This window comes from Balearica regulorum, chromosome 7 (genome assembly GCF_011004875.1).
Source record: "Balearica regulorum gibbericeps isolate bBalReg1 chromosome 7, bBalReg1.pri, whole genome shotgun sequence".
Taxonomy (NCBI): Eukaryota; Metazoa; Chordata; class Aves; order Gruiformes; family Gruidae; genus Balearica; species Balearica regulorum.
In genome coordinates this window covers 10186746-10201045 of record NC_046190.1, presented here as the reverse complement: position 1 = coordinate 10201045, position 14300 = coordinate 10186746, and the positions used below count along the sequence as shown (strand labels likewise).

Genomic DNA, 14300 nt, shown 5'->3' with positions numbered 1-14300 from the left:
CATGACTTGTTTGAAAGTCTTACTCTCAAGTGGGGTTAAATGAATTATTCCACGCTCTACTGTTGTATATTTCGATTATGTTTTGCTTTTTCATGGCCATGTTATCTGTTTTTTATCCCCCCTCCTCATTTTTTAAAAAGTGGTTTTGCAGTTTGTCATCAGTTCATGGAGTGTTTTTTAGATTGATTCCTCCCTCCGCCTTTCAGAAAGCCTGTTTTGTAGCTAAAAGTGGTAGAATTTTCTGTCTGTTAAAAAAACATAAGGCCAGCATTGTAAGCACTTACTAGTAGTATATAACCCCTTCTTCCATGAAGGGTAAGCGGTGCAACTGGTAGTAAGTGTTTGCAAGCCTAAACCCATAAATTCTTGGCAGATTTGTGGATTGGTGGGAGCTCTAAACCCTCTTTAATAGGATTATAGCAGCATCTTGATTATTTATTTTAAAAAATTAAATAAAAATCACCTAAAACTTCCAAGGTCTCTAACTCTGGAATAAACCCTGCTCCCTACCTTCCAGGCAGAATTCCCTGCAGGTTTGGGGACCAGCAGCTGTAAAATTGATGTCAGTTATGTATGGTGTTACACATTTCGTTCTTGTTGAAGTCTGTCTCTTCCATCATAGTCATCATCACTGCCTATTTTACCATAAATATCCTATTTTGCTGTAAATTACATAAACTGCGTGCTTTGTATATGGCAACGTTTGCCTCTATGAGAATCTGTGCTTTTACATGTACGGATGGGAAGAAGCCAGTTTGGAGTCTGCAGCAAAGCCTAGAGCAGCAGCAGCTGCAGCTCTCTACACTCTTCCACTGTTCCAGCAGCAGAGAATACACACGCTCACTTATTTAGCAATATGTACTTAAGGACATTTTTCAAATCCTTCTGTTCTTTCTCGATCATCTTTTCTTTCCATTGGGCTCTGCCTCGCTCCCTCCTTTGTTCGCCATTGCAGGTGTAGCTGTGCATGCTCCTTGGAGGAAACCTCTTTAAGCGCAGTGAGGCACTGCTCCTGCTAAACACATTTTCCCTTTCTTTTCGGCATAGTCTGGCCTGAGACTGTCAGACCATAGGCTTGAGGTAGTTCCTCAGCACTGCAGTATCGTCATCTTGGGTGTTCAAAAGTGAGTACAGGCTCAGCTGAGGCTTCAGGAATGCTCGTTCTGCGCAGCGCCTGTGCTACTGACAGATGGGCACGTACAAAGCCTTCAGTATTTAGGACCTCTTACTTTTGTCCTCACGTGTGAGCACTGAGAAACCCTTTCTTCTTGAGCTAAAAAGGACAGGATGAGAAAGCCGGTGCTTTCCCAGCAGCTTGATGCCTGTACCCCCAAGTGACCTTCAGGGGGAACCTTCCTGCCTGAGGAGAGCCTGGTACCTTTGCATCACATGATTGCATCATCCACAGGATTTATTTATTTCTCCTCTCCTGGTCCTTTCAGAGCTCTCCAAGTTCCCCTCCTCCCTCAGTGTTTCTTAGGGTCTTGAGCTCTCTGCACATCTAGAAGGGGAGCACATTTAGGCTGCTTGAAATGGTTAAATTGTTAGGCATCTCACATCAGGCACGAGGATGAGGCCAGCTCACGAGGATGTTAAGCAACACTGAGTGCTGGCCTCAGCAGTATGTAAGGGTCTCGTCAGCTCGCCTGCCACTTCTCTAGAAAATTAGTACCAAAGAACTCTGGCAGTCCTGTCAAAACCCATGTTGATTTGGCTCTGTAGAGGGAGCTGCCAAAGTGGTTAGCAAGTATTTACATCCACGTTTACTTGCAAGCCTAAGAATTTGTATAGTACGATGATGGAAAATGTTGCAGACTATCTGCTCAAGTCTTAGGAGGACAATCGGATGGCAAAGGCAAACAGTGTCTTCTGCAGAACACTTGAAAAACTGTTGCCATAATTCTTTTCTTAAGTCCATGTATTAGTTTAGCTAGGTAATCAAATATCTTCTCGTAGCACAGAAATTCAATAAGCAAGCCACGTGATTCTTCTCCCTATTTCCTTTGAAAAGGGTGTAAAAGAAGTTATGAGACTTCTGTCAGTTCTTTGCTACGAACAGTTTTCAAGCTTGTGTTGAAAAGGAACAGAAATTCCTGGTCCCTGGCTGACATTCCTGTGTCAGCCATTTTTAACAGATTGCTCCCTAAAGGGGTTATAGTACTTTAATACCTGGCTTGAAGAGTTTGTAAAGGCAGGTCACTCCTGACCTCTGTTCTGGCTGGCCCTCGTGTGAAGAAGTTATAAGGTCTCAAATTGGAATAGCCCTTGAATTCCCAAACGTACTGCAAAAATTAAGCAAATTTGCCACAGATGCAGTCTGTTAATTATGCAAGTGGCCTCCTTGAGATTAAATAAAAATCAGGCTTATGATCCTGAGGCAATTGTCTGGTTTTGGTTACGTTGTAAAGCTGGAAAAAATTCACTGACTTTCACAGAGTTGCTGTCAATATAGATCAATATAGATGAAGCAGTCTGAGCCTCTTGTATCTTTATGTGATATGTGGACTTCAGGATACCAAATTTTTCCCTATTTTATTCTCAGGGAGCTTTAGGAGCAATGCTTGTCTATCTTGTCTGCCTGTCGTGTTAGACTGATGGCTGCTGTAGCAATTGACTCAGCACAACAACTTCCCATATCCCAAAAATTACCTCAGAGATGTCGGATATGATGTCTCAGCAGCATCCAGGCTACAGGATTTATGCTCGTGCTGTTTAAAAATCCTTTAAAATGGACAATGCACACAGCTTTTCCCATCACCAGAAGGCTTTTGTGAACAAGACTGTGCTTGTCGCAGCCTAGACAGCAGGGTGGCAGTTTACAACCCTGAGCAGGCAAGGGGGGATTAGTACAGAGGCCTGTGCCAGAAAGCCAGCTTTTGGGGTGGAAAAATATGAGAACAACAACAAATCAAAATCCAACATTCATGATGGGGGAATTTCTTACTAATACTTTCCAGGGAACATATCATAGTGACCATCCCAATGTTACAGTGGATGTCCCAAGCTGAATCCCGTCTTAACCATTTAGCTGGGAGCCAGACCAACCTACCGAGAAAGATGTCCACCATGTGGGAGAACCTCTTGGCTTCCCCACAGATATATCCAGCCCTTCAAAGATGTTTGTTCCCTTTTGACCACACGGGATTGCTGGTCTGGTGTCTTTTCACCAACTTCTCTAAGTACCACATCTTCAAAAGCAGGAATCTCTGTGCTGTTCACAGTTGACATTGCTGGCCTGAAAGTCATTGCTTTTAGCATCTGGGGAGCTGTGAAAATGAAATTACTCTGTCCCCTTGCACTGGCCTTCTTGTACTGCTCTGCAAACCCTGTAGCTCAGTGTTAGAAAAGTTTTCTTAGAAAATCACCGTTCTCTTTTGAGCCATGCTTACTACTTTATAACTCTTCTCTTGGAGAATGATCGTTGGGCTTCCACAGAAGTTAGGCTCTGGTCATGTGCTCTCCCACACTGCTGGAGGGAAATGGAGAAAGGGCCTTTCTCCCTCCAGTCAGAAATCATAACAAATTGCATCATCTTGTGGGACAGTATTTGGGAAAGGGATTCAGTTTAGCAAAACATTACTGGTTATTTTTTCTTGTGATAGAGCAAAATGTGGGAATATCTTAGGTTATATCTGGATTTTTTTTTCTCTTCCTCGCTTTGCTTCCTAAGTTGTCAGTGCACTTCTAAACCTGCAGGTTAGGTTTTGCTCATTACTTGGCTTTCTCGTCTACTTTAACGGTTGGTTTTGGGTGCTGAGGAACTCCAGGGGCTCAATCTGAGCTCACTCATGGACTCTCCCACCTTGAATCTCCGCTGTTGCCCCTTCATCCCCTCCCCACCCCACAGAAACGTGACCAGGAATTATTTTTTTGAAGCGGAAGCATACAAATGTCAATGTTTCTGTCCTCATGATAATCCTATCTCAAAAGAAGCATCTTGCAAGTCGTTCTGCCCCTTCCCCAGCTACTTACAGCTTTGGTGGGAGTTAGTGTTGCAGGGATGCTGTCTCAAAAGGCACGGGGCAGGCAGGCAGAGCTATTCCCGGGGTGTGAGCATCCCCTTGGGGCCCCCCAAGCCTCCCTGCACCGGGAGCAAGCTGGTACCGCGCTTCAATGTCCTCCCCGGGGAACTTCCTGTGCTGGCCGCAGCCCATCACTCAGTGCTGTCTTGCAGGGAGATGGGTTTGGGTTTGGGGTTTTTTTTTAATCCCTCTCATTTGTGTATGTTTCCTGCAGGGAAAGAAGAAGAAGAGGAAAAGGGATAAGCAGCCAGGAGAGACCAATGGTAAGTAAAAATAAGTCTAAATCTCTTGCTTAGTGGAAGTGTGGCAATCCTGGTGTGACGCTCCTAGGTATGGGGGAGGTGGGTATGAGTCTCCTGGCCTCACGGGGAGCTGGCCCCTATACTAGACAGCCTTTTTTTTATTTTTTTTTTAATGCACTCTAAGTATTTACGCCTTATTGGCCTTCTAAAACTAGTAACCAAGCCATTGCATGTTAGAGCATCTTGAGACGTTAGCTGAATTTGTGCATAATAATTGCAAAGCCTTTAACTGCAGAGCCGTAGTTGTAATGCCTATGCCATCGTTTATAAAGTTGTCTGCTTATTTTGCACATATGTGTGTGCGTGTACGTACGTATGTAAGTGTTTGGTATTAATTTGGGCTGTACTTGTGTGTTTCTGATGCATGCCTTACAGTGGTAAATCGCACCCATTTTAAATTAAGGAGGTTTGCCATTCTATATAGGAAATTAGAAATACTGCATAGGCAATCTCATAGTCAATTTTGAAGAAGCCCTGACTTAGTTTTTTTGAAGCCTTTGTATAATTTGTTCTTTTTTTTCAGAACACAGCGAATGTTTCCTAAATCCTTGCCTTTCACTTCCTCCGATTACAGGTGCTAACGTCATTTTGAGTCATTTAAAATAGTTTATAAACTGCTTTTTAATTTTTTTTCCTGCCATTATAGATTTTAACATTAAACACTTATGACATTAAGAAAAAAATACCATCCACACATTTTGATAGTATTTATTATCTATATATCTTTATATCTATGATATGTTTGATAGTATTTTTTAATTTTGTTTTTTGTTTTTGTAACAATTGCTATTAAAACAGTAATGCAGTAAAAATAATGCGAGAGTTGTACTAACTGTGCAAATTGAATATGCAGTATTTCTTTAAAGAGACTGATAAAGAATGGAAGCAAGTCAGTAATGAACCTCCTTAATCTAATGGCATTTTTCATGGCTCCCACTAAGTCTTCTCACATTAGCATGCATATGCATTTTTTTTATTATTATTTTAGTTTTGGATTTTTTTTTATTTCTTTTTTATTTCTCTCTGCTCAAGCCTGTTCATTGCAATTCACTAGCTCTACTAACTCAGCACCTTGCCATGCTTTATGTTTTATTTTCTGGCTGATACTAACATACTCATTCCGCAATCTGCTTATCCTTATCCATTCTTTTAAATACAAATTAATAAAAACAAATAAATTGAATGTTATTCCAAAAGCTGCATTATCCCAGGAGATATAATTTCCTTTTTTTTTTTTTCCTCTTATTTTTATTTTGTATCTGAGTTGAAGAAAAAAGCATGTTCAGGATCTAACTTCCATACTCAGCTTCTTTCTTCCTTTTTTTCCCCCCCTCTCAAAAAAGAGAATAAAAAAACCCAGCCCAAATAAATCTTGCCTGAACATCCTGCTAGACCAGCCACATGACCTTCCTCTACCTGCTCTTTTAAAAGGGAAAGAAACAGTCCTTTATAAAGGGATACTGCAGCTTTAATTGCAACAGCTAATCTCAAGAGTTGAATAAAAATGTGATTATCACTTTTTTTAACTTTTAAATCAAAAGTCAATATTTTGCAATTAATACGAGGACATTGATTTTTATTCCCTTTTTTATTTTTATTTTTTCCTTATTTTATCTTTCTCTTTTTTTCTCCCCTTTCTCTCTTCCTCTCTCTCTCTCTCTCTCCCCCCTCTCCCCTTTTCTTTTTTTCCTCTCTCCCTTTTCTGCTCGCTTTTTCTTGAACTCATTCAGACCTGAGCGCTCCTAAGAAATGCGGAGCGCGCTTTGGCCTTGATCAACAGAATAACTGGTGCGGCCCCTGCAGGTGTGTATAGTTTTCCCAGACTCGCTATGGCTGATTTGCAGCTGGTTTATTGGTACTTTCCCCTTTTTTTTCCTGCTTGTTGCTTTGTAGCTCTGTGTTGTGATCTAGAAGACACAAGGGAGTGGGGACACTGCCATGAGTTATCGTCTCTCTGAAAGGGTTTTGCTTTTTTTTTTTTTTTTTTCCGTTGTTGGTCTTTTTTTTGCCTTCTTCTTTGCTTGCTGCTAGCCAAAAACCCACTGTAAAACAGCATCAGCCTTAAGCCCATCCGATCCGTGGCTCAAACCACGCTCCTGCCCTCCAGGCCTCCACCCAAGGAAAGTCGCTCCCAAAGCCCTCGATAACACGGCATTGAGTGTGGTACCAACACCGGACAGACGCACGGCCGTGTCGGAGATTTTTTTGGTTATTTTCTTTTGGCTTGTTGTCAAAGTCCTGTTTTCTTTCCTGCCCTTGGTACGAGGGGAGATTACCAAATAAAACTGAGGTGATTGAAAGCTAAACGTAGCTGTAGCTAAGATGACGCAGACCAAATGAGCTCTATCCACCATTGTGTTGTATTTTTTGTGTTTACCTTATGCTAACAGATGCAAATACTCCAAAGAAGTGTCGGGCATTGTTCGGGCTTGACCGACAGAGTTTATGGTGCAAACCATGCAGGTATAATACTACCCATTAGGCCTTTGGGGAAATAAAAAGCAATCTGTCCTCTTAGTGCATTTGTGTGATTTTATTTTTTAATCTTTTTTCCCCACTCCCCACCTTTCTCTCTCCCACAGCATCAATTGCTAATAATTCTTTGATCTTTGGAATTCCTTGCTAATTTAATGCCATTTTCTCTCTTTCTTTACCAATAACCTCTCCCTGGTGGTAGAACTGGGAACAAGAAAACTTGAAGCCCTTAAAGCTGGCAGTTTTTTGGCTTTTTTATTATTTTTTCGAGATTGTCAGCAAAATGAACTTTTAGCTGGACATCTGTATTTTGTCTTTCATTTTGGGTCTATGTCCGCTGCCTCCAAAGGCTTTTTAAAAAGGTTCTGGGATCTGCAGCACTAGTGTTTTTCTCATGATTAATAGATGTAAAAGCCAGTGTTTACAGCTTATATTGTACTCATTTTTTTGGTGTTATCTGCAAAATTAAATAGCTACCTGTAGGCTTCTACGCCTTGGTAAGGTTTATGTAGATATCAGTTTTTTAAATGATCTGATGTCTTTTTTTTTCTGATTCCGAAAATACATTTTTTCCTAAATTTTACCCCAACAAGTGAGCTGTAAACGCTTGAGCTCAAGACAAAACTAATTACAACTTTAGTAGGACAGTTTCCAGCATTAAAAGGAGATGAAAGACATCAGAGAGCCCAAATTTCGACAGCCCATGTTCTACTGGAGTTTAATTCCATGTATAACTCAGTACGTACTTCTTTCTTGGTGGAGGGGATACGAGTAGTTCTTTTCTCATTCCTTTTTCCTTATATGATCGCATTTGGTTAAATTTGTTGTTTCTTTGTTCTGATACAAGCAGTCTTTGAATTTGGAATATTATGATGGTAGGTATTTCAACCCAAACCACACTCTGTGTGTAGTGATTCCTCTCCCACATTTTCCCCTCTTACTCATGCCAGTCCCATGTGCTCCATCTCATTTAGAATGTAGATCAGACGTCCATCGTATTTTGTGTATGCACGCAGTCTTGTTTGTGCTTAGTGTCGAGGAAAACACGGATTGAGGGTGGTGGTGTATGTCAAAATACCAGATAAGGCACCAGAAATGTCTTCAACAGATCGCATATTGTCCCGTTCGAGGCATGGTGGTACTGGGCGTTGGGGTCTTAGATTACGTCTGTTAAACAGGCTTTGAAAGCAGCGGTTTCTTAAAGCTTAAAGGAAGAAGGGTTCAGTCCAGAAGAGCTGGGTAGCCACTTCACTGTGTCAGGAGGCTCAAGTCTCATGCTAGCAAAGACTCGAATGTTGTGTTTAATTAAGCTTTATTTGTGGTTAGTTTCATTACACAATATCAGCAGATATTTGTGTAGTCTAGAGATAGAGTACTTGAAGCATGTCAGCTGCATATGCCAAGTACCAGAACCAGGGGGCACATCATGTTTGTGTTGCTTTATCTTTCCCTAGGCTGCTTAAGTAAACAGCATACTTTTAAAACTACATTTATCAGCAAGGGGACTTTTCATTGGGCCTGTACAGTGCTTAGGTTACATGTGAAGGATAAACCCTCTCTTAACTTATGCCAGATTTTGGTCAGAAATCTTTGCAAGCTCATCAGAGACAACTTGTTGAGATCAGGTTTGAGCAGGGCAGTGCCTTTCAGTGGTGTAGCCAATACACACAGTCAGCTGCTCTTTTTTTTTTTTTTTTTGGAAATGCATGAAGGCATTTTATCACTAGATAAGAGTTTAGAGCATTTCTCCTAGTTCTGGTCCTAACCATTATAACATTGCATTTGCTAGCATGGTAGCTTTTTGTAGCACATCTTAGGTAGATGCTAAAGATGTGCAGTTTGCTACTACAATAGCAACTGAGACATCTTTGCTCACCGCAGCTGAATGAACCCTTGTCGTCATCTGTGGCTTTCACTCATGGCAATTGCAGCATTACAGGTTTCCTGATGCTGTCCTGGGGCTAGTTTCAAGGGCAGCAGGAACAGAGTCAGATCTGTTGGTGTTTGCCAGACTGATGTAGCAGTTGACAGTTTCAGAGCGGCACAGTAATCCTCACTGGTGCTTCTGAGGGGTAGTATTTTTGTTCTCACTGTAAGGAGAGCAAAACTGAGGCGCAACAGATTCCTCAGATATTTATTTATTTCACTTGACCAGACTTGCCTTGTGGTGTTCAGTTCTGGTAATACTTGGCTTTCAGGGGTTTGGGCTTTGCCCATCTATGCCTTCTGTCCCACCTACCCCTGCCACGTACATGACCACAGATTACACATGGTGAGAACAGCACAGGCTGGAGAAATGTTCCCCACCTTGAGCCATCATGATTTAAGTAAATGGCTTTTCAGAATAAAAGTGGGCACAGTATTAAAGAGTTTAATATAGAACAGAAGCAGAAGAAGCAATCTACTACCTTAATCCTAGTCAAAGGAAAATTACTTCTGGTAGCAGACCAGTGGGTTTAGTCTTAAAAAGGCTGTTAACTCTGTGGAGTCAGAAAGTCAGGCAGACGTGGTTTAAGTCTGCTTTGCCATGGGAACTCTTCCTTTCAGGCCATAGAACTTAAAATAGTATTAAAAATTCATTTTTAATTTTTGGCATACTAGATTCAAACTGCCTCCAGTGAAATAATTAACTGCCTTATAGGTTCAGAGCAATCCAATTGAACAGCTTCTAGACCACCGTCAATGAGGCAGGCAGAGCTTGGGTCTCTGCTTGCAAATTATTTTAATTTGGAGACGGCGGGGAAGCCCCGCCGTCTCCAAATTGTGGGAACCCGCCTTTCCACACAGGTGTTATCAGTGAGCTTTTTGAAGCATCACTGTTCTGCTTTGCCACTGGCAGCTGTACAGAAGGTCCAAACATGAACTGTGGCCCTGGTAGCATTGCACAGCTGAAGCTAGGAAGTGGTGAGACAAAGGCGAGTGGAGAAGGAGCAGGAGAACTGTCCTTAGCCAAGAGCCAGAGGCTTCCCACGTTGTTTGTTGATGGTAGAAGAATTAACAGGTTCTGTTTTGAGCCCACCAAATTAATTTTTTTTCTGTCTTTTAACGTCGCTCTAATAAAGCATGGTTTACAGCCTTCACTTGCTGTCTTCTATCCTTCTTTCTCTCTTTTTAACATTTAAGTTGCATGGTTGTCTTTAGTTTTTAGCATGTATTGATCTGCAGGCTAACGTGGTTAAAACTCTAATAGCCCTAACCCCTTACCTTGCCATGTGGAACGTGGAGCAGAACCTGAGAGCAGAGCCTGAGTCTCTGGCGGAAGGGATGTCACAGCACTGGTCCCTCGCTGAAGCTGGTGGAAAGATGGGGTGCCGGGGTTGCTGTTCCCGTCCTGGCTATGGGAGATGGTATTTTTTTTTAACTCCAGGATCAAGCTGGTTAGATCTCCCTCACAGGCAAGAAACATCTAGCCCTGTTGTCTAGAGAGCAGATCTTGATTTAACCCAAGTCAAACACCGTTGCCATACCTAAGGGAAAACGTTGATGACCAGCAGTGGAACTAGGGCACCTACGCGAGTGAGAACGTCACCCAGTGACACTTGGCTGCTGTGCCACGCTCGGGCCCTTCCTCTGATGAAGTGCTGAGCAAGGGCAAGGTGTCCATTGGAGGGGGAGAGCAACCTACTCCTTGTTGGAGTAGCTTTGTGCAGCCTAGCTGAGCGTCCAGAGTTTTTGTGGCAGAGCTGCTCTAGACAGACTTTGTCATATTATATATGACCTCGGGCTGTGTGACAGCGGTTCAGCACTTCCTGTGGAAAGTGTGCTTGTGAACAGGAGGGCTTGGAGAGCCATCATTATTAGGGTCAAGGTGGCCACTGAACGTCGTTCTGCCAGATGCTGTGGTTGTTTGCCTCATTATTTCTGTCCTGCTGCTAGAAATGTCTTGCATATACTTGGCAAGAGAGATGGTGTGAAACTGTCATCTGTTTTCATTGCTCCTTTACATTATTAAGTGGACAGAGGGAGGAGAAAAGATCTCTGTCGGGTCACTTATTTGAAGATGAGCGGCTCTTGTGAGACTCTCATATTCCCTGGTGTGAAATAAGCTCCATGTTGCTCCTCACCTTTGTACCTGTCGTCGTGCTCTTCACCTGCTGAAATTGCATCCCGCTCTGGAGTTACATGGATAGCTTCTCAGAGGAAAATTCCCCAAAACGCAGACGAGCAGGTTCCCAAATCTACCACTCCCTTAAAACAAAAAGTAAAACTGAGTCAATTTAAAGCCACAACCTGCAGGCCATACAACCAGTTATTCTTGTTATTTTGGATCATACTCTGTTTATCCTGTTCTTTTCCTGTTTTTTCTTCTGTTTGCTTTGTTTGTTCGTTTTGTTTTTATTTCCCCCTCTCTCTCGTTCTCTCTATTATATATCCCTCCTGTCTGACGTTTCTGGATTTGGTGTGGTTCTTAACAGAGGAGAAAGCAATGAGCAGTAGTTTGCAGCCATCCTTGCCTCCCAAGGGCAGTGCATCGTAAGACACGACAGGTGACTCAGGTGTAGAGATAGCCCCATTGAGTTGGACAGCGTTGTGGGACATCTTGAGATAGCATCAACTATCCAGAGCTTTTATTTTATAAGGATTAAATTATTATTATGATTATTTTTTCCGGAGGAAAGTCGAGTTTGTAGATTAGCATAGTGGGCTCCAAAAACATCTTATCTGATTTTCAGATTATTAAAATACCTAAGGAAAGGAGGCGGCATGAAGAGGAGGGGGATGAAGAGACAATTGGTGAATCCTTTCCAAATCTGTTAGCCAAGGGGAGGTTCCCGAGCGGGCTTGGTGCCGAGGACACCCTGCCAGACCCCCAGGATGGTGCGTGGGGCCGGGGTGCCGCCCGCGCAGAGCCCAGAGTAGCTAACTGACGGCTCTTTGCTTTAGATAACTGTCTCTGTCAGCATCTCTGCCCTTTATTCACAGATAACTCTCTCCCTGTTTCTAGGAGAAAAAAAAAGTGCGTTCGCTACATACAAGGTGAAGGCAGCTGCGTCAGCCCACCCTCTTCAGATGGAAGCTTACTAGACTCTCCTCCGTCCTCCCCCGCCATGCTCGCCTCCCCCTCCAGAGACTCGAAACCACAGACTGAACAAACGCAACCCCTCTCGCTCTCATTGAAGCCCGACCCGCTGGCGCACCTGGTCATGATGCCGCCGCCATCCTCGCTCGTCCTCGCCGAGAGCGCTGCGAGCAAGCCCGGCGCCCTGCCTGCCACCAGCTGCCCCAACGGGGCCCTGGACCACCCGCCGGCCGCCCTCCCACCGGCCGCCGCCGCATCCCTAGCACAGCCCTCGACGTCCTCCTTGCATTCCCACAGCTCTCTGGCGGGGACACAGCCCCAGCCGCTCTCCCTCGTAACCAAGTCCTTAGAATAGCTTTAGCCTCGTTAGCCCTTTCGGTTTCCTTCGGGGGGATTGAATTCTGTTGGGATTTGGGGGTTTGGTTTGGGTTTTTTTTTTTTTCTCTTTAATTTTTTTTTTTTCCTTCTCCTCGTCGTCGTCCGCTGTTCGTCGTTGTTTCTCGGTTTCGTTTTTAATTCGTGCCATGTGGCTACATTAGTTGATGTTTTATCGAGTTCATTGGTCAATATTGACCCATTCTTATTTCAATTTCTCCTTTTTAAATATGTAGATGAGAAAAGCCTCATGATTCTGCCAAAATTTTTATCAACAGCTGTTTAAAGTCTTTGTAGCGTTTAAAAAATATATATATATACATAATTGTTATGTAGTTCCAATAGCTTAGTTTTAAAGACTGATTTTAAAAATTAAAAAAAAAAAAAGAAGCAATTTTGAAGCAGCCCTTGCCGGAGGCATTGGTTCTTTATTATTTGTATTAAATACGAGCTTGCGAACCAATCATTTTACATCTGGTTTTTAAACCTTTAAGGGCACAACGAATGCAGTGCCGCTACTACTTCTTTTTTTTTTCTTCCTTGTGTGAAACAACCTTTATTGTGATGTTACTTGTTATTGTTTAAATGTACAGAAACAAAGGGTTAAAAAAAAAATGTGTTAATATACCTTGTTCCATGGTGTTGTTCTTTTTGGGGGAGGGAACGCTACTCAACAATTAAAAGTATCACAACGCTATTGGACCAGTAGTATTTATTGCTTTAGAAATTGCTTGTTGTATCTGTATGTTGTCCCTTTTTAAATGTTTTTTTCTTCTTTTTTTCTCGAAACATTGTATAAAGGTTTTTTTTCCCCTTAGTGTAAGCATCTTATATATAACAACTCATTTGTACAAGGTTTTTAAGTTTATATATAAATGTGTATATATATATTTTTTCCGGGATTTTTGTTTTTGATTTCTTTTTGTGATTTTTTTTTTTTTTTTTTTTTTGCTATATGAAACACAGTTGCCACCAAATGGACATTCGCAGATGCATTTTTTCAAGGATCAATAGTGAAAAAAAAATGCTTTAAAAGCCATTACACACAAAAGACTTGAAAATTTAGCAAGGGAATTTTTAGCAACGCTGTTGGAAAAATAGCAAGGTCCAAGTGTCTCCCGTTCAGAACTGCAGCTGAATCCCCTGCGACATTAGGACTGTAGGCTGTGTGCAAAATTTTTATGTGCCAAAATTCTCAGTGACTTTTAACTTTCTCCCGACAACTTTATTTTTTTTTTAATGCTGTAATTTTTTTGTTCATCATGTTTTGCTGTGATGTTACATAGGTAGATATGTATGTAGTTTTAATGTCACCTATAACAGATGTGTTTGGTAGCAGATTGTCCGGAAAGCATTTAAAATGAAGAGGTATAAACCCTTAAGGGCCAAATTCTGTATATTAGATTATTCATAAAAGGAAAATCAGACTGCCACTTTTATGTACACTTACTACATACAGGTAGGTAGCAAACTTAAAACAAAAAAAAAAAAACTAGGCATGTTGATGTTGCAAAAAACGCTGTATAACGCTGAAAATTGTTCATCTGTTCATTCAGTGCCATGTAGTTGACATGAAGCGATTGTAAAACTGTCTCAGATTTTTCTCTGGTTGTATTAAGATGCTAACTATAACATTTTTTGTGAATACTTTGAATGTTTCCTAACAGTGTGATGTTACTGTTCCGTTTTATGCTCTTATTCCGATTTTCATTTTTAATGGTTGGAAGCCATTTTTTGTAATGAATAAATGTTCATGCTGTAGCAGTATCTGTAGCATGCAGTTCTGGATTAATAAAAGCAACTTAGTATGTGCAGAGAATGACTTGTCAACTCATTTATGCATTGACTGCATTTTACTCTGGCCAAAAAGATTTACAGCCCGAGTGGAAAACTTCCTTGAAAAATATTGTGAAAATTCTGGCGACTTGCAGGCAGCTCTAGTTGTGAGAAATCCTGTTTCCTTTGGGTTCCATGCTGCCGCCTGCTAAATTAATTTTGCACTCGCCCTCTCCTTGCTCAGCAAGCTTTTGCGTGAGTAGCAGTAGTTGAAAATCCTTTTTATTTAGAGTAAATGGCATGTAATTTGGCAAAAGACAAATAGCATGT

General features: G+C 41.8%; 1 protein-coding gene across 26 annotated transcripts in view; it reads left to right on the top strand.

The window, feature by feature from the left end:
- TCF7L2 (transcription factor 7 like 2) overlaps window positions 1–14013 on the top strand; it is a 180747-nt gene extending 166734 nt beyond the window's left edge. For 8 of the 26 annotated variants that reach the window (XM_075757874.1, XM_075757883.1, XM_075757881.1 and 5 more), the window contains 4 exons: window positions 4237–4285; window positions 4848–4898; window positions 6055–6127; window positions 11745–14013. In XM_075757874.1, the coding sequence (XP_075613989.1) occupies window positions 4237–4285; window positions 4848–4898; window positions 6055–6127; window positions 11745–12174 (603 nt within the window). In that variant the 3' untranslated portion in view covers window positions 12175–14013. Of the gene's footprint in view, window positions 1–4236; window positions 4290–4847; window positions 4899–6054; window positions 6132–6714; window positions 6788–11744 lie in introns of all 26 variants that reach the window. The other 18 variants (XM_075757878.1, XM_075757880.1, XM_075757876.1 and 15 more) reach the window with 11 other exon arrangements.
- The last annotated feature ends 287 nt before the right edge of the window (window positions 14014–14300 follow it).